The 19,777-nt window shown below is 34.7% G+C and overlaps 1 protein-coding gene across 1 annotated transcript in view; it reads right to left on the bottom strand.

Annotated features, from left to right (window-relative positions):
• MALRD1 (MAM and LDL receptor class A domain containing 1) overlaps positions 1–19,777 on the bottom strand; it is a gene marked incomplete at both ends in the record, with an annotated part of 684,412 nt that overhangs the window by 571,508 nt on the left and 93,127 nt on the right. The window contains 2 exons of the mRNA XM_081298191.1: positions 7,023–7,143; positions 14,574–14,747. Coding sequence (XP_081154317.1) covers positions 7,023–7,143; positions 14,574–14,747 — 295 coding nt within the window. The remainder of the gene's footprint in view (positions 1–7,022; positions 7,144–14,573; positions 14,748–19,777) is intronic.

Below are 19,777 nucleotides of genomic sequence, written 5' to 3'. Positions count from 1 at the left end.
TCCTGAGGGTAGCATTGTCTTTTTCTCTTTGCAGGAAACCCTGCTTTTTCAAACACTTAAGTTCTCTATGGGAAAATTAGGCTAGCTAGTTAGGCTAGAATCTCAGCCTAAACTCCATGTGCTTCCTTTTAACCTTTTTACTGAAAATTCAAGAGGGGAAAAAAATCATTCCTCTAAATTCTTCCATGTTCATTTACCTCACCTTAACTCACTGCCAGAATCTTTAATAAAAGGATTCACAAAAATAGAATGAAGAATTAGCATTTCTATGAATACACAGATTCACAACATAAAATTAGCTAGCCCCCCTCCCCCCAAAAAAGCAAGGAAATCAAAATAAGACTGTAGAGACCAGGATTTTATTTGATACTACTTTTAACTGAATCTACTACAATTGTAACCTTATGGTCCTGAGGGTGACCTTTTATATTTCTTTCATATCTATAACACTATCTGAAACACACTACAAGAATCAAAGGCAATTAAGTTCATTCAGATTTATGACATGTGGGCTGGGGATTTAACTTAGCAGCAGAATGCTTCCCCAGCATGTGCAAAACCCTGGGTTCATTTCCCAGCACTGCCTCCCCCCCGCAAAAAAAAAATTCAGATTTAGACACATAAAGTGATTAAAGAAATAATTACCAAGAAGAAGGGATTAAGTATTATATTTTTAGGAATATAAGTTCTTTAAACTTCCATATGATATTTACTGTTACCAACTGACATCCTATAGGCCTAAGAGTGTGGTTTCTCCTCTAAAAGTCAAATCTCGAACCCTGGCTTAAAATGTCCTGTTGCTCAAACTCATTACTAGGGTGACTCTTCATAGTTTCCAGCCGATATCATGCTCAACCTCATAATGACTTTTAAAAAAATAGAAAGGTCACACAGTGTGTGGTTAAGGGTGTGGAGTGGAGACAAACTGCTTGGGTTGAGAATGGAGTTCCACAATTGTGGACTACATTGCATTAAACAAATGTGCCAATTATAAATTTGTTGTATCTCAACTCCAAATCCACTTTGCTTTGAGACACTAGAACTGCACCTTGTCAACACATTTTTTTTAATAGTTCAGACAACTCCCATTTTGCAGAATCACATCGGTTACACATCACATTTTTACATACTGCCATATTAGTGACTGTTGTATTCTGCTACCTCATAACCCACTTGATTCTAATGTATGAAATATGATTTGTCAAGAGCTTTGTAATGTTGTGAACATCCAATAAAAAAAAATAGTTCAGACAACTCCAGCTGTGTAAGTAGTAAAGAAAGGAGTTGCTTCTTCAGATTTTATGTTAGTGTGCATGGGCTCCTGCAACTTGACTGCTATCAATGTAAAAGAAACAAGTTACAAGAATCCTTCTGTGAGTTTTGCAAGAATCTTAGTGGATAACCCCTCCCTTCGCCCAATGGCTTTGACCAAATCTGGCCCATGGTGCCCCAGTAGATTTCCCCACCTTCCAGTGGGCCCCCGTCATTGACTAAGCTCTGTCTCAGTGTTGGGATAAAGGGATGACATGCTCACTCATTCCTTCCTTTCTTAGGATCTGTCTCCATCCTGGAGGATAGTCCTTGTATATCATTCTCTTCTTTTTGTAGTTAAGCTGCTTCTGCCACATAAATGATTCTTTAGCTTCTTATTCTTTTATTATTTTCCCTGTTCAAATTACTAAAGTGGTCTTCTGTCTCCTGAATGGACATCAACTGATGTCTATAAAATGTAGATACCTCTTAGATTTCTTTTGGGGATTAAAAGGGTTTATATAGATAAAGTTTTCAAATAATGCACATTCACTAAGTCATCATGGACATATAGCACAGAAAAGAACCCATGAATCCCTGACAAAACATTCTGTAAACATACAGCTTCTTATGTATTAATATAAAGAAAAGCATTTTCAAAACCCCTGCTCAGAAACTATCTACCTTCTATTGACTTCATTCTCTACATCTCTAGAATTATAATAGCTATTTGTTTATACCTCCATTCTAACTATGTATTATAGGACACTATTAAATCAAAGTGTTATTATCCAATAAACAAGTTTCCTTATGTAATTTTGAAATAAATTTTATTATGTATAGTTAAGCCAATAAAATGTTATAGGATACATAGCAGTAAATCAATTACTATGGTAAATCAACATATCTATCAACTCATATTGTTATCCTTCTCTGTGTGTGTGTTGTTGGTTTTTATTTTATTTTTTTTTTGTGTGTGTGTGTGTGTATTAACCCATTATTCCCAAAGTTTTCAATTCTGTGACTATTTTATCAAAATTAAAACAGGTGCATTAAAATAGGTTGGAAATTATACATATATAATATTAATCAATATTATTATTATTATTGTCTTGCCATATAATTATATACACATTATATAATTATGTATTATAAACTAAATTTAAATTTTTATGAGCATTCCACAGTTGGGCTATGGGACAAAAGAGGCTAATAGCAAAAGCAATTAAAACTATTTATTTAGCAGGAATCCCAACTGTAGTTCAATTGTATTAACTAAGGTCCACATATTGTATGTTATCACTATTGACTTGTTTATTACACACATGTACTATTTTGTATCCTTTAAACTACATATCCCCATTCCCATTCCCTAGCCTCATAACTACTGTTCTATTCCCCCTCCTTCTATATATATACACACACACACATATAAATATATAATTATATGACTTTTATAGATTCCACATATAAGGAAGATCATGGAATACTTTTCTTTCGGTCTGGCTTATTTCATTTAATACAGTGTCCTCCATTTTCATTCACATTATGGGATGAATAATATGCTATTTTGTACTAACCCACCACCACAATTTATCAACTCCTCTTTTGATGAACATCTAAATGGTTTCCATATCTTGGCTATTACAAATAATGCTATAGTGAGCAGAGGATATAGCAATTTTTACGATGTGATGATTCTTTTTCCTTCAGGTGTATACTCAGAAGAGGGATTGCTAGGTCTTAATTTATTTGAGAACCTCCATATGATTTTCCCTTATAAGGCCACCGATCTATATTCTCAACAACACTGTGCTAGGGTTTCCTTTCTTCACACTCTCACAAGCATTTGCTGTCTGTTGACTTTTTGACGGTAATCATCCTAACAGGTATAGCGTGGGTATTTGTTGCGATTTTGATTTTCATTTCTGTGATGATTAATAATACTGAGCACTCTTTCATACTTGTGTTGGCCATTTTTGTCTTCTTTGGAGAAATGTCTATTCAGGTCCCTTGGCCTTTTTCAATTGGGTTGTATCTCTCTATTGGGTTCAATGAGTTCTTCATAAATTTCGACTATCTACCTCTTTTTAGGTATAGAGTTTACAAATATTTTTTTTCCAAGTCTGCTGATTACTGTTTTGTTTTGTTGGTTATTTTCGCTGCAGTTGCTTTTTCCTTTTATTTAGTAGCATTATTTATTTCCCCTTTTGCAGTCTGAATGTGTGTCAAGGTATCCAAAATCATTAACAAAGTCAATGTCAAGGAGCTCTCTGCCTACATTCTATTCTAGGAGTTTAAGGATTTCAGGTCTTACAATTTGGCCATTTATTCATTTGAGTGGATTTTTGTGGATTGTATAAGATCCAGATTATTATCATTCTTTGGCATGTGAAAGTCCAATTTTCCTAGCACAACTTACTAAAGAGACTGCCCCTTCTACATGGTATTTGGTTCCTGTTATGATTTAGATATGAAGTGTTGCCCAAAAGCTCACATGTGAGACAATGCTAGAGATATTAGAAGTAAAATGATTGGTTTATCAGAGCCTTAACCTAATTAGTGCATTAATCCCCTGACAGGGACTACATGGGTGGTAACTATAGACAAGTAGGTTGTGGCTGGAGAAGATGAGTCCTGAGGGGTAGGTCCTTGGGGTACACATTTCGTGTGTGGTAAAGAGAGCTCTCTCTGCTTCTTAGAGGCCATGTTCTGAGCTGCTCTCCTCCAACACCACTCTTCTGCCACACCTCAGGCACAGAGCAATGGAGTCAGCCATGTATGGACTGAAACCTCAGAAACTGCAAACTAAAATTGTTCTTGTCAGTTCTTTTGGTCATGGTAGTGAAAAAGGTGATTAAAATAGTACCCCTGTCAAAAATTAACTAAATGTATGTGATTGGTTTTATTTAAACACCACACTTTACTCTTTACCAAATCTCTTTGTAGAAAGTAGACGTTCACAAAGGTTTTCGGTGGGTCAAAGAACAACTGGTAGCCAACGTATCAAACCTCTACAATGCCTAAGGTTTTTTCATATCATTATGACCTATGTCCTACAAGGATCACAGAAGGAGTCTGTTTTTGTTCAATTTTGTGTCACTGTGACCAAAAAACTTTACAAGACATATTTAGAACATGAAACATTTATTTTGGCTTATGGCTTCAGAGTTTCAGTCCATGTTCAGCCAATCACATAGCTCAGGCCCAAGGTGAGACAAAACATCATGGTAGAAGGGTATGGTGGAGGAAAGCTGCTCAAGGTATGGCAAACAGGAAGCAGAGAGAGAGCTCCGCTCACCAGGGACAAGATATAAACCCTAAAGTCATGACCCTGGTGATCTAAAGCCTCCAACCACATCTTACTTGCCTACAGTTACTGCCCAGTTAGTCCATATCAGTAGATGGATCCATGATATAATATTTCATCTCTGAAAATTCTTGCTCTATCTCACACATGAGTTACAGGTGATACCTTACATCTGAACCATAACAAAGTCTTTCCAACCCTGTGTTCTAGCACATTTAAGAAATATGTCCATGCCTCTCCACTATTTTGACTGAATATTATCTTGCATTTCACATTGAGTAAATGTCTTTGCAAAAACTTATCCATCACAGACACCCTTTTTTTTCTTCTTTATTAAATTTTCAGAATGCTAGAATAACTTTAGAATAATTTAAGTAGAATGAAGAATGAATCATCTGCCCTTGAAAAGGAAAAACTAAAAGAAGTCTATGAAAGATTTAACCATATACAGAACTAGGTATGATCTATAGCTTATGGACATAAAACTATCTATTTACTGGAGCACTATTATTGAAAGAACATTCTTGAGAATTATGTAGTTCTCTGCTATGGGTTATATTGGAATAGCAATCGTTATGACCATGTATGTGTCAGTAGCATGTCATCAAGAACTTTAGCTAAAAAATATTTATAATCCATTCTACTATAAAATTTATCTTATTATAAGAAAAATATAAGATTTACCCCCTTAAAATTTTTAAGTGTATCATACATTGTTGTTGGATGTAACTACAATATTCTATAGATTTCTAGATTTTACTATTCTTGAAGGTCTGCAACTTTATGCCTATTGATTACTAAATTTATTCCCTCTTTCCAATAGTTCTAATTACTTCCATTCTATTTTTTGATTCTATGACTTTTGATACTTTAAAATATTTCATCTAAGTGGTAGCATACAGCACTCGTCTTTCTGTGCCTGGCTATACTACATACTTTTTCTTGCTTTGAGGTCCTATCTTGCATCCATTTCAAGAATGATATTCTATTTGCAGAAAAAAGGACTGAACTGGAAGTCATTATGTTAAATGAACTAACTTATGTACAGAAAGACAAATACCATATGGTTATCCTCATATGAGGATGTTAAAAATAGTTGATCAAAATGTATAATAAGAATTACTAGGGGCTGAGAATGGTGGGAGTGAGGAGCATAGAGGAAGGTTAGATAATCAGCACCAGAATTCAAATTAGTAAATTCTGATGTTCTACAGCACTGTGGGGTGACTATCATTCAAAATAAACTGATAAATTCTATGAATTACAAAAAAGCTTGAAGTCTCCAAACACAAATTAATGATTAGGAGATAGAAACATTGATTACCCTGATTTGATCAGCACATATAAAATATGTGGATTGAAATGCTACAATTGTATCATGCAGATACAATTCTAAGTTGTTAAGCAAAAATTCCTTAAAAAGATAGGGAAATGTTAACTATGCGGATAGGATCACTATACACTGTATACATCTATCAAATTTTACCACTGCCCCCTATCAATTTGTACAAAAGATTTTTTAAAGTAAAATTTTTAAAAAAGTTTCTCTAATCCAGGTCTCAAAACAGAATTCTGCACTATCTTTCCTCACCAGTGTCCTTAGCTCCTGTAAGCACACAACCCTTGCACTCACTGAGTAGATTGTTTAAGGAAACATAACTGTATAACACAACCTGCCTGATTTTCACATGCAAATATTTCTGCTTATAGGAATTAAGAGAAATGTAGTGGGACAGCTTTCAAGCCACATTCTTATTGAGCCCCGGGGGCAGAAATGGTCAGAGAGAAACATCAATTAGTGTTAGAATTACAAAGTTACTGGAGACACAGTGTACTCCCAGAATCTAAATAAAGATTGAATGTTCAAAATACCTATCTGATGATTTTTTTATGACAGTCTTTCTTTCCCTTAATTGAAATGCTTTACCAAAAAAAAATTAAATCAAAGAATTAGTCAAATTCCATCTGCTATTTGAAAATATTATGTTTTGAATACAGCACAGAATTTTAGGGTCAAGTTTTAAGATTTTGGCTGGCTTTGAGCCATTTTTTTAAATATCTGGGAGATTTTGAAATATGAATTTTATTACATGTTCATTTAAACTACAGAATACAATTAATGGAAAAGTGAATTTTTATAGGAGTATCTTTAAAACATGCAAAATAATTATAATTCTTCATAATTTTAATAATCAAAAATCTTCGTGTGACAATTTTAACTGTAAGATTAGAATCTATATTATTAGTCTTCTATAGTATTAAAAGAGAGATTAAAGTATTAGACAGTGATATATTGTTACCTTCTTTTACAAAATGCATATTTTAGAATGTTAAGGACATACCATATATTATACAACCTGTAATAAGTATTATTGACTCTAATATATTTAATATTTTGATTTCTAGAAGGCCTATTGAATTCTATGCTTAAAATTTCAATCATCACAAGAAAAAAACTTACCTTTATTTTGTATGCTGCTCCCTGGGGGTGGCTTATGTGAAACTTCACATTCCTGGGATACACTGATGTCATCTATAGCAACAGAAGCATTTGATGACAAAACAGTGGCTTCTAAAATTAACTATAAGCACAGAAAACTAAAATTAGTAAAAATACATCATGAAGGTAAAGACTTATAATCATATTTCTTTGTAGAAAGGAATTCATTTGCCCCATCCCATTTTCTAATCTAATTTTAGAAAATCATTTTGACCAGAATATTTAAATTATAATTTTATTAAGTTATAACTCCTTCACCAGCATCTTATATAACCTTAATACCTTATGTAACCTTGTTTCAATTAAAAGTTGTAACATTCATCAGGAGTGAGTGAAGGACTCTCTTCCATTGGAGCCATTAAGAGTCATATGCATTTAAAATGAGCTCTTTGGGGTAATCAACTATGAGGTTTACAACTCAATTTAATTGAGATAGGAATTCATTTGTAATGGGTCTGCTGGAGTCAGTGATTCATTTCCATAACAGAATATTTAAATATGAGTATATATTATGTATACATATACAGAAACATACTTAGTGTGGTAAAGCACACAATCAGTAACCACATACAGTGGTTAATCATATTCATTTGCTAAAGCACTCAGAAGCAACTATTTAAGTTTAATTTATTCTAACACTCTGAATAATTACTGATATAATTTGTTTTCTTCTTGTTAATCACTCACATTATTATGTTGTTATTCTCCCACAAAAAAAAATAGAAAAGAAAAAATGAAGGAGGGAGAAAACAAATCACAAATTATTTCTGGAGCCCAAGGACCCGAGTGGCAGACCATCAGTCCAGACACAGCGGGTAGGTCCATCTCCATCTTATCAATTTGCTTGTGTTGAGGCTCAGGAGATACCACCCCAAAATGCAGAACCATGGAGGTCACTCTGCCCTTCCCTTGCCTTACTGTGGAAGAGTAGATCAAAAAGGAACTTTATGATCCACTTGTTATAAGACCCCCACGTGAAAATAGTACTATCCCACACCTAGAGAAATGGAGTCTCCACAGAGAGGCCAAGAGAATCGAACAAATAGGCCTTGCTATATTCCCTCTAATTTATTATCATTAGATCATACTTTTTTTAATATTTATTTTTTAGTTGTAGTTGGACACAATACCCTTATTTTATTTATTTAATTATTTTTATGTGTTGCTGAGGATCGAACCCAAGGACTCGCATGTGCTAGGTGAGTGCTCTACCACTGAGCCCCAGCCCCAATACTTTTATTTTTTATCCCACCCAACTTCTTGTAATTTTTCATTCTTCGTTGAACCTAAACATAAAAATGTAGTAAATTTTACCGGGGTCTTTATTTCTAGAGGCCTATGTCAAGTAAAGCTTAATATTTTCTTTTTCTGTAGTTATTCTGTCTCTTGTTATAGGGATACCAACTAGGATCCTTGTGAGGGATAAGGGAAGGTATTATTTTTCTCTCCTACACTTGCCATAATAAGTTAAGAACTGAACTGTAAGTGCTGTAGAGGAGTTCAGTAGAAGACACTAAGAGAAGCAAAGAAAAACACTCTAATGTTTCTGCCAAGAATGTGGGATTAAGAATCTGGGGAGGGGGGGGAATGGTGGAAAGGCAACACTAAGCCTCAGTTACAATAGTTGCTGAAGATTTTTCCTCAAGGAACTGAGGTAACAGCCCAAGCAAAAGCAAGGAGATGTGAAAGTGCTGGATTTGTTTAGAAAACTAATTGGGTACTTTCAGGGGTATAGGATTTTAAGAGAATAACCACTTAATTGGATAACACGTTAAAGGGCTCAATTGTATGAGTTGGCAAAGCCCATGCATTGATTCAGAAAATAAATAGCTCAGACTGCAAACATTTCAGCCCATTTCTCAGCATTTTTCCCAGATACTCAAAGGTATAAACAGAAAAATCTCTGCAGAGATGTTTGCTTCAATGCTGGCTTTGATAGCAAATGACTAGAAACAAAAGCAAATACATAAATAAATGGTGAGATAGACTTTGTACACACTTCCCACTATAAAAAAAAAAACACTAACAGGTTATAATTTCACCATTAATTTAAATCATCAAAGTTTTAAGAGAAAAATGGCTTCTTACAAATGTATAGCTGTAAATAATTATCATCTTGTGATTCCAAATCATTTTCACTATTCCTACTTTTTCTTGCCTATTTTAACCAACCTGATCCTTTTGAGTTGTGACCAAAAGCAATTTCCTTTGGGAACTATGATGTCAGTGAACAATAAGTGAGAAAGAGGTTGTTTGGAAGAGATGTTTCAACCATAGATGCAGAAAAAGTAAACACTTCATTTTATAAGATTTTCAAGGTAATTTGAGAATTTCAATTTCAAACTAAATGAAGCTGTGTTTCCCTTTTAAAGCGATCTTTTAGGAACTTAATTTTTATTTTACCCAATTATTTTACTCTCTAAAAAAGCAAAATGATTTCTTGCTTTCACAAACCACAACAACTCATAAATATTTCATGATTAAGTGATTATATTTGTACATCTGCAAAACTGAAAGAAGCTTTCTCAGAAAAGATTCAACTAGTATATTTATATATCTTGTTTTATAAAAGAACAGGAAAATAAATATGAATCTAAGAAAGAGGGGAATATACTGAGAAGTAGATAGAAATTAGAAGCTTTACATTCTTAGGACATACTGATATCATCTATAACCCCTATAGCAATTGAAGAATGAAGATGTTATCACAATATGAACAATAGCTAATTTTGATTCAGCTGTTATTCTATACAAGGCACATGCACTTCTTTTAATCTTGTGAAAATGGTTCTATCTTCACAAAACTGTTGTTATTTATTTGTTGGTTGGTTGGCTGGTACTGGGCATTAAACTCAGGGGTGCATTACCACTGAATTACATTCACAGTCTTTTTTGAAAATTTTGAGACAGGGTCTTGCCAAATTGCTTAGGGCCTTGCTAAATTGCTGAATCTGGCCTTGAACCTGAGATCCTCCTGCCTCAGCCTCCTGAGTCATTGGGATTACAGGTATGTGCTACTTGTCCTTAGAGAATGGAAGTAATTGATTGACAGTCAGATATCTTTTAAGGAAAATATGTAATCTGAGCCAATAATGATTATGATGATGAGGGTGTAACTGCATTTCTACAATAAAATAAAGAGATAACTGGTCATCCAGAGATGGTGTGAAACAGAGCTAGCCAGCATAACAAGATTGAAGAAAAGTTTAGACAAAGAAGGCTGAGGGCATATCGATTTTAGAGAAACTAGGTCAGCTTCTACTTTAGCATTATAAATCTTACCCTTCACTGAATCCTCAAATAGTGTCAGGAAATTGTTATTGATTTATATCATTGACTAAAATAAAGGGCAAATATGGTATTAATCATTGTGGAAAAATTCACAGAGACATCTTAAGATGATATCTAAAACATGATATGTTTGAATAGGAAGTAGCAGAATGTAGACCAACTTGAAATCAATGGGTGGTACTCAGAAAAAGTGGCCCTTTAGATATTAAAACTGAGAAAGCAGGTGTGATGGCATGTGCCGAGAATTCCAGTTACTCAGGAGGCTGAGGCAGGAGGATCACAAGCTCAAGGCCAGACTGGGCAATTTACAGAGACTCTGTCTCAAAATTAAAATTATGTATACACACACACACACACACACACACACACACACACTAAAATGACTAGGAATGTAGTTCTACAGCAAAATGCCTGACTAGAATGTGCAGAACCCTGGGTTCAATTGCCAGTCCTGAAAAAAAAAATGATACAAAGAAGACAAAAGCTACATCTTCATAGGAAAACACAAACATGTTGAAAACAGCAGTAGTTAGGGGAAGAAAGAAAATGAAAAATTAAGTTAAAGTACTCAGTTGAAAAGCTTAATATAGCAAATGAACAGATCAAGTTAAAACAGAATAGAAAGAATATATTAACTATTTAATATGAATTCTTCCAATAAAGCCTATTGAGGCAATTGAGAGAATATCAAAATATTAATGCAATGTTCTTACCAAAAACAACAACAACAACAACAACAACAACAACAAAAAACCAGACTAATCCTTTGTCAGCAGGAAGAATAAATGTCCTGCCAACTGGGGGTGCTTATTTCCTAAGAAACTCAAAGCAATTTGTATTCTGTTATGGTCTTCAATTGACATCAAAAGAACCACACTGAATCTGAATTTCAAGGCTAAAGGGAACACAGAGGTCACAGAGTACAATACCTTTTTCTTTCCAATATTTGGATTGGATTGGATTACACTGTATAAATATATTCAGCGCTTAGTTACATTCGACTGATGGCTAGACAATGACTAAGGTCACCCATAAACAATGCAGCCCACTAACTTAAAGTGCCCAAATCCTCACCTTGTTCCAAGACTAAACTTAAATACTTGAAATATTTAAACCTTAGATGGAATATTTGTAGGTAAAATATCATTTCTATTTGTTGATAAAAGAATGATGTAGAATTGCACCTAGCTAGAATCTTCATGCACATTTTCATGCTTTTAAAAAATATGTTTGAAGAAATTCAGTTAAATCCAACATACTATCAGCATCTGTTTTTCCTGCAGAGGACAATAAATGGGCTGGAAATTGATACAAAGACAACAAAAGCTGCGTCTTCATAGGCAAACACAAACATGTTGCCATAAGTTAATTCTGAGGAGTGAGTACATGTGCATTCATTTCTCTCTGTATTTAGTGCCAGTTGGAAATATTTACAAAATGTACATCATGTTAAAGTAATAAATAATACCATGTGTGAAAGTCTGTGTATATTGATGAAACGTACGTGTGCATGTATGTGTGTGTGAAATCTGGACTACTTCATAAAAAAAAATGCAATGCATTTCCACAATTCTTTATCCAAAGAGTTTGTGACCAGGTAGGTTTTGAGATTTGTATAGTTCAGAGCTAGATGTTGATATAACACTGGTAGTGTTTATTACATGATACCCTCGGGAAGATGGGGAACAACATTGTAATCAAACCCCTGATTAAATAAACTGCCCAAAGACCTCACATTGATTTAGGTCAGGTTAGGTTTTGCCTCACAATTTGTTTTTCAAAAACTTATTGCTTTCCAAATTTAATTGTCTAAATTACCAACTAGAGATTGTAGACCTACAAGGGTAAAATTTGATGGTGAAATTTGAGGGAAATTTTTCTTACATATATATTTTTACTTGTTTGTAGTTTCTAAAACAAACATGTGCTATAGAGAGTCACTTCCTAACAAGATTAAAGGAGGAGGAGGGCAGGCACAGAAGAAAACTCTACCTTCTCTGAAGTTAATTAAACATGTGTGAGGCCCAGTTTGAACTCAGCATCAAAGCAGATTAGAGAGAAAAACCAACACACACGTGGTGTGGTGCTGAGTTACCAGGAGGGAACCCAGAGAGGAGCCGCAGTAAACAGTGCCGAGTCAGAAACCAAACAGCCATCCTATAACAGCATCCCACCAAACCACTGGCCATTTCACCTCCTGGTTAACACATCTTCCCATGATAAGGAATCACCTCAATATGCAAGGAAAAGCAAAACCCAAACTCACACCCCAAACAAAGAAATATGAAAGACAGAAAACTACTCTTCAATACTAAAAATAATGGATCAATGAGAGCTTCCACAGGTGGAAAGAAATGGCACATAGTTCAATTCATCCAGTTTCCCAAATGACTAGTCCTGACAAAGGACGTTCTGTTTTCTTCTCAATGTGTTGAGCATAAAGTTTGATAGATCTTCTTGGTTTTATTCTAACTAAAAGGAACCGCAGTGAAAACCATTATATAGATAATACAAATATAGGAGGCAAGACGTCCAATTGTTCTGATTTTTCTAAACCTCCCCCATATTATGGAGACGGGTGTGGAGATGAGTAAGTGACCGGCCTTTGTATCCAGTGCTTCCCAATAAAAAGCTACCAAAGGTGGTTTTGTCCATTAAATGTGGGAATCAATTGAAATTGATGAATCAATCATAAATTGATGTTTGAAGATCAGAGAAAATTTGTATAACTCCTTGGAGTGCAAAAGCCTCTGATGATTGAGTTTACTAGAATTCTGGCCAGGAGGAGATCTGTTTGTTTTCAAAATGAAGAAGAATATTAACATTAATTAAGTACCTACTGTTCCCAGACAACATACTAGTAATTACCATAGCAACAACAATAGCTGACTTGTGTGAGCTCACTCCATGCCAGTCTCTTCTATATGCTTCTCACACAAAAACCATTCAATCCTACAGAAATTCTATGAAGTAGAGACCGCTCATATGAGCTGATGCTTATTTCATATTCCTCTGATTCCATGGGGAAGAAGTTCCCTGCAGTCACACTGCTATTACTTCTTAGTCTTTCCCAGGAGAGGATCCAGATGTATGTGACTGCTGATGTTTGAAGAACACACTGGGCATGCTCCACTCATCCTCCTCTTCCTTTCAACATCCCCTTTTGGGAGGCAGCCTCTACTCCTCCCCGCTAATGATAAAACTAGAGGGAGAGTCCTATGTTTCTCTAGCAGAGTCTTACTCTCTGGGTAAATCTATTTATTGTCTTGTCAGGGATTATTTTATATATGCGACTGCTCCAAAATATTTTGTTCTCGGCTTGACTTCTACATGTATCTTAATTAGTTCAGAAATGAGGACCACATGAGGTAGGTTATTTATCAGGGACTCTAAAACCCCAACACTCGTGCTCCTAGCCTACAGTGATAAAAAGACAAAAGCATTTAAGAAATTTCCCAGTGATCCTACACTGGGGCTTGAATCCCAGTCTCCAAAGTGTATGTGCCATAGATCACATCTTACCTACACTCTCTTTACTACTCAGACTCTCCTGAAGTGTTGCTTTTATCATCACTGTGATTCTCAGAGATTAAGAAATAGAGGGCTTGAAGATAATATTTTAACATAGGCTAAAAAGTTGGAGCAAAGACTGGCACATGGATCCCCTCACTCCAAAAGTAGGGTGTTTTCCAATATGTTCTATCATCTGATCTACGTTCTAAAACTGCTCTTTTCAAATATCACCTGCAAGTGATTCATGTCCAGGAGGGCAAAAAATGGAGCATCCATTTATGAAGTTACACTTGCCTTCTTTGATTATCAACCAAGACAATACCATCAGAGATGGAAAAAAAATCCTCAATGTTAGTGGACAGGAGAAAATGAGGTAATAAGATTAAAATGGAAGTACAGCTCAAGTCAGATATTATTTTCCCACTATTTCCTATAATTCACCATCTCCACTTAGGAAAAAAAAATCCTTTTAAATTACTCTTTTCTCTGACACCCTATTTAATGCTTATCTCCATTTTTATTACTGTTCCACACATACGTCTTGAACTCTTAAATCAAAAAATAGCCTCTATTTTCATCCCTGATCATGAATGAACTTGCTTTATTAATAGTCAATAAACTCATGGTAAATGTATGTTATCCTATTGTCTGACTGATTAATGTAACTAACTGATTTAGCTGAGCTGTATTAATTTTTTAAGTGCTTACCTGAAAAGGCAGTCTAGATTTGCCAGCTTTTGCACAGAGATCAATTTTTGCTTGACTCCACTGAGATTCAGAGAATCCAACCATTTCACCTTGCTTTTGCAAATCTCCATCCAGGGATGTTCTTGTAGAGACTGAGAGAGATGAATGCTCAGATAAATGATACCAAAACCGTACCTGTTGAAAAATGTTTAGGATGATATAAATATTCCATTTACCTAGCTCTTATAGTTTTCCTATAATTTAAAACAGCCCAAAATGTAATTTTTTCAGTTCTACCTTCCTCCGAGTGTGCAACCCCAGAAAATGTTACTGTTTGTATTTCTCCCTTAAGAATCAAGGCATCTACACTACTATTTTTAACACATTCTGGAGAGGAGTCTATATACCTGCATACTACCAGCACTGGTTTGCAGACATACTTGTAAATGCATGTCCACATAGTCACGGGCAGCACCGCTTTGCTTCCGATGAAGTTTCCCAGGATGCTTCTCTCTTGCCTCTTATAAATTTGGTAATAATGCAAGTTTATTTTAAAATGTTACAAAATCAGGTGTCACCATACATTCTTTTTGCTGTTTGAAACACCAAGAAAAAGTTTCCTTGGAAAAATTGCTTCCTAAAGTAATCAATGATGAATGGCTTACTTTCTGCTTAAAACATCAGTCTTTTAGTTTATTTTTTAAAACATCATGTAATTATATACAGTCATTAAAAATGAAAAAAATATATTGCTGAAATGGGATGATCTCCACAATAATATTCTTCCATGAAAAAAATTAATAGATATAGTATAAAAATATATACTTAGAGCTGGGAATGCGGGGTTGGGGCTCAGTAGTAGAACACATACTTGTCCTAGGTTTGATCCCCAGAAAAGAATGAGACAGAAACAAAGAAAGAAAGATGGACGGGAGAAAAAGATAATATCTACTTAACTATATATCAAAATGTAAACAGTATTATCTCTAGACCATAAAAATAGTGTTTTTCAACTTTGTCCTTTAATGTTTCATATTATCTGATTTTAAACCAAAATCATGTTTTACCTTAAAATCAGAAAACAGAAATAAACAGGTGTTTAGTATAAAATGTTTTCCTACATTTTAGAGAATTTCAGGATAACACAATATTTAACATAATATTCTAAAACTTGTTTTATAGGTATACTTAAGTAACTATGTAACATTAAAAAAAAAGAAAATTCTTCCTAAGCAATTGTACTAATTACTGTTCATGAATTTCTTCTCTGTTGTGATACCATCGAGCAACTTGGGAGTTCACAGGATACTGTTTGTCAATATTCAATCCAAGTAAAAAAGCCTTCTTTGTGAAGCCAACAAGCCTTGATCATTTCACTTCTCACCATCCATGATGGCATCATCTAGAGGTTTGATGGCTGAACCACATTCAGAAAGTAGAGAGGATCATGTCTGTTGCTGACAATAGCTTTAATACAGCATTTAGCGCTCATTTATTCCACCAATATTCACTGACCACTTGCTAAGTGCCTGGTAATGTGTCAGGCAAAAATGAATTGCCTTGCTCAGTACAGTGGCGTACACCTGTAAACCCAGAGACTTGGGAGGCTGAGAGAGGAGGACCATGGGTTCAAAAACAGCCTCAGCAAAAAGTGAGGTGCTAAACAACTCAGTGTAGACCCTGTCTCTAAATAAAATTTTAAAAATAGACCTGGGGATGTGGCTCAAGTGTCAAGTGTCCCTGTCAAGTGTCTAGTGGTCAAGTGTTCCTGAGTTCAATCCCTGGTACCCCTCACCAAAAAAAAAATGAATTGCCTCAATTTCAACTGGATGTTGGATGATTCATTCTAAAGTGTGTCAACAAGACTGCCACGAAACCAAGTTCAGATACATTGCATGGATTTACTCTTCTTTGTATTGTCACACAGAGTCCAAAGGCTGTTATTTCAATGAAAATCGAAATTCAAAGACAAAGCTTCTTAGAAACAGAGTCCTTATCATTGACTTCAAAGTGATTCTTTTTCAGTTTCATTATATTTAAATTCTTTTTTTTTCCCTTTGTTGTAGGCTCTTCTCCTATTATATGGACAGATACTACTGTACTAGACAACCCAATTTATTTCACTGTTAGGACCCATTTCTGTGATGAAACTTGACAAATTGTTTCAAAATATTGTTGTTGTGGTTTTCAGTTCAAAATGAAGCATTCTATGCTCCAAGGATTTTTTTTTTCAATGTCTACTTAATTGCCAGCACAGAGTCAAAAATTCCTTCTGATTATCTGTGTCATTTTAGAATTTATTACTATGCTCACCTAAATTCAGATCTTGACAGGTAAATTATAAATGTAAAGTCAAATGGAAGTGTTTAATTAAATACCATGGAAAAAGAGGATGCATGTTCCCCAAATGCAATTAAATTTTAGATCTGTGCTGTAAGTTTCGCATGTTTCCAGCTTGTAAATATGCAAAACAGAACTTCAAACATAGTTGTACAAGAGATGTGCAGGCCCCGTCAGAATTTCAAGCTGTCAAACTGTCACTCAGTACCTCACCAGTGTGAAGTTATGTTAATATTGTACTAAGTGTAAATGCCAATGGGATCCACGTTCAACAGAAGAAGAGCATAGAACTTATATTTAATTTACTCTTTTAAAAGATTTGCATCATAGAGAGTTAACTTCTTTAGCTTATTAGAGACCAAGAAATCTCCCATAATCTTTTCAAATTTAATAGTGTTAAAGATGAAGTCATTGAACAAAAGTTATTATCGCTGTGATTTCACCTACTTATTCATGAAACATGCAAACTGTTAATCTCAGTCCAATTCATACTCATAGTAGTGAAGCAGCCAGAGACCCCCCCCAAAAAAGACCCTCACTATATTTGTAGCATATAAGTTCCTCTTCTTGTCAGAAAGCTATTTACATACCATATCAGCAAAACTTCTGCAGAGGGCTTTGTGGTTTGCAGTTTCTTTCTTTTTTTTTTTTTTTTTTTTTTTGGTAAATGACAGCTTTGAAAAAACAAAAAAAACTTTTCAAACCTCTTTCTAGTCTTTAAAAACTGGAACAAAAAGCACTTGTCATGTAAACCTTCAAACCCCTCCTCCCAGTGGGTATAAAGTTCAAAGAGTTTCTAGATTTGAGGTCCAGAGAATGTTTACTCCTAAACATCCCCTGTGGATCCTGCAGCCAAAAATCCTGCTTCCTGAAAATTCCTCTGGTGTCCAGCAACTTCTGTCCTACATCGTTAAGACTCTAAATAATCTACTTAAAACCATGGTCATCTTTTAAATATCTTACAAAACCTATTAAAGGAATTTATATTTACTAGGTATTCCATTAATATCTTTTTAAGAAGTAAGAAGAAAGAAATAAGTGGGCTTTTAGTATTGGTTCTTAAGTAAATATCTACAGAGAAGAAATCTGCTCAATGTCAGAGAATGCATAGAGCATCAGGTGTCCTTAGCAAACTTGGAGTCTTTTGGAGGAAAGAATAAACAAAAGAAAAGGAGTTCAGTGGGTTAGACAAAGGGAAACGAAAGAAAAAACAAGGGAATAGGAATAGAAAGACAGTGGAATGAATCTGACATAACTTTCCTATGTACATATATGAATACACCACAGTGAATCTCAACATTGTGTACATCCACAAGACTGGATCCTAATTAGGATAAGGTACTGTCCAGGCTCGTACAAATATATCAAAAGAGATTCTAGTGTCATGTATAACTTAAAAGAATAAAAATAAGTAAAAATCATAAGCAACTAAAAAAGAAAAGGTACACTTAAATATAATAAGTATAATGAGAAAGCTATGAAGATAGTAGGACTATTTAAATGTAAATCAATTTAAATCGTACAAAATGAAAATTCAGTTTCTCAGTTATATTAATCACATTTTAAGTGCTCAGTAACTATAGGGAGTGGCTATTGACTGCCACATGGAACATAACAGAGGAAGTTTCCCATCATCACAGAACATGGTATTAAACAGAACTATACAGCATGTAAGTTAAAATCAAGCCAACTATTCAGAATGGATTGACTGCTTACCATTTAGAAATGAAAGTTTTTTCAGATTCATCAAAAAGCCACATCAATGTTTATAGTAGCTCAATTCACAATAGCCAAACTAGGGAAGCAATCTAGATGCCCTTCAGAAGATGAATGGATAAAAAAAAATGTGGTATATACACATAGTAGAATATTACTTAGCCATAAAGAATAATGAAATTATGGCATTTTCAAGTAAATGGATGGAGCAGAAGAATATCATGCTAAGTGAAATAAGCCAATTCCAAAAAACCAAAGGCCAAATGTTTTCTCTGATATGTGAATGCTAATTCACAGTAAGGAGGGTGTGCTAGGCTAGAGAAGAATAGAGGAACTTTGGATTAGGCAAAGGTAAGGAGAGGGGTACAAGGGTAGGAAGAATAGTAGAATGAATCAGACATTATTACCCTATGTGTGTGTGTGTGACCAGTGTGATTTTACATCATGTACAACCAGAAGAATGAAAAGTTATACTCCATTTACGTATGATGCGCCAAAATGCTTTCTACTATCCTGTGTAACTAATTAGAACAAGTTTTAAAAGGTAGTTAAATAAAATGTTAATGAAAAATATCCAATTTTATCTTAGGTTTTCACTGAAGTTCGAACATTTTATTTGCATGTGACTATTCAAGACCCTGAATCACTGCCTTCAAGAGACTGGCATGTGGTCAAAGACTCCCAACAAAGAAGGATCTTAAGTTACCAATTAGAAAAACTGAAGCTCAAATTATTTTCATCTCTTTAATTGCATTCTGATTTTATTTGTACACAGAAAGAAAAGTCAAAAATCAAGAAAGAAAGCCAGAAAGAAAAAAAATTCATTTTACTCCAGAAGGAGGGGCCATCGGCACAGGTGACTTTACCAGACACTGAACAGGGTAGTTGCATTGGACTGTGCTATTCTCATCAAGACCATTCTTTGGTCTGAGGACTAGCCCCTCCCACAAAGCAGCTCTGAGGCCATTTCCTATTTGCTTCTGTGAAAGATGCCTCAGGATAATATTCAGAAGTTTAAAAAGATTTTTTTTTCTTATTTCTCTACTTTCTTTTTCATTCCATTTTGATCCTCCTCCCATCAAAACTCGTCTCCTCACATCTAATGCCTTTTGCTCATTTTTCCTATGACCTTTGTCCGGTGGCCTCCCCATCTCAGAGCCCCACGGTTA

Source organism: Spermophilus citellus, assembly GCF_964194105.1.
Source record: "Spermophilus citellus genome assembly, chromosome: 6".
Classification (NCBI taxonomy): Eukaryota; Metazoa; Chordata; class Mammalia; order Rodentia; family Sciuridae; genus Spermophilus; species Spermophilus citellus.
Note: the sequence above shows the minus strand (reverse complement) of the source record. Positions and strands in the feature narration are given on the sequence as shown.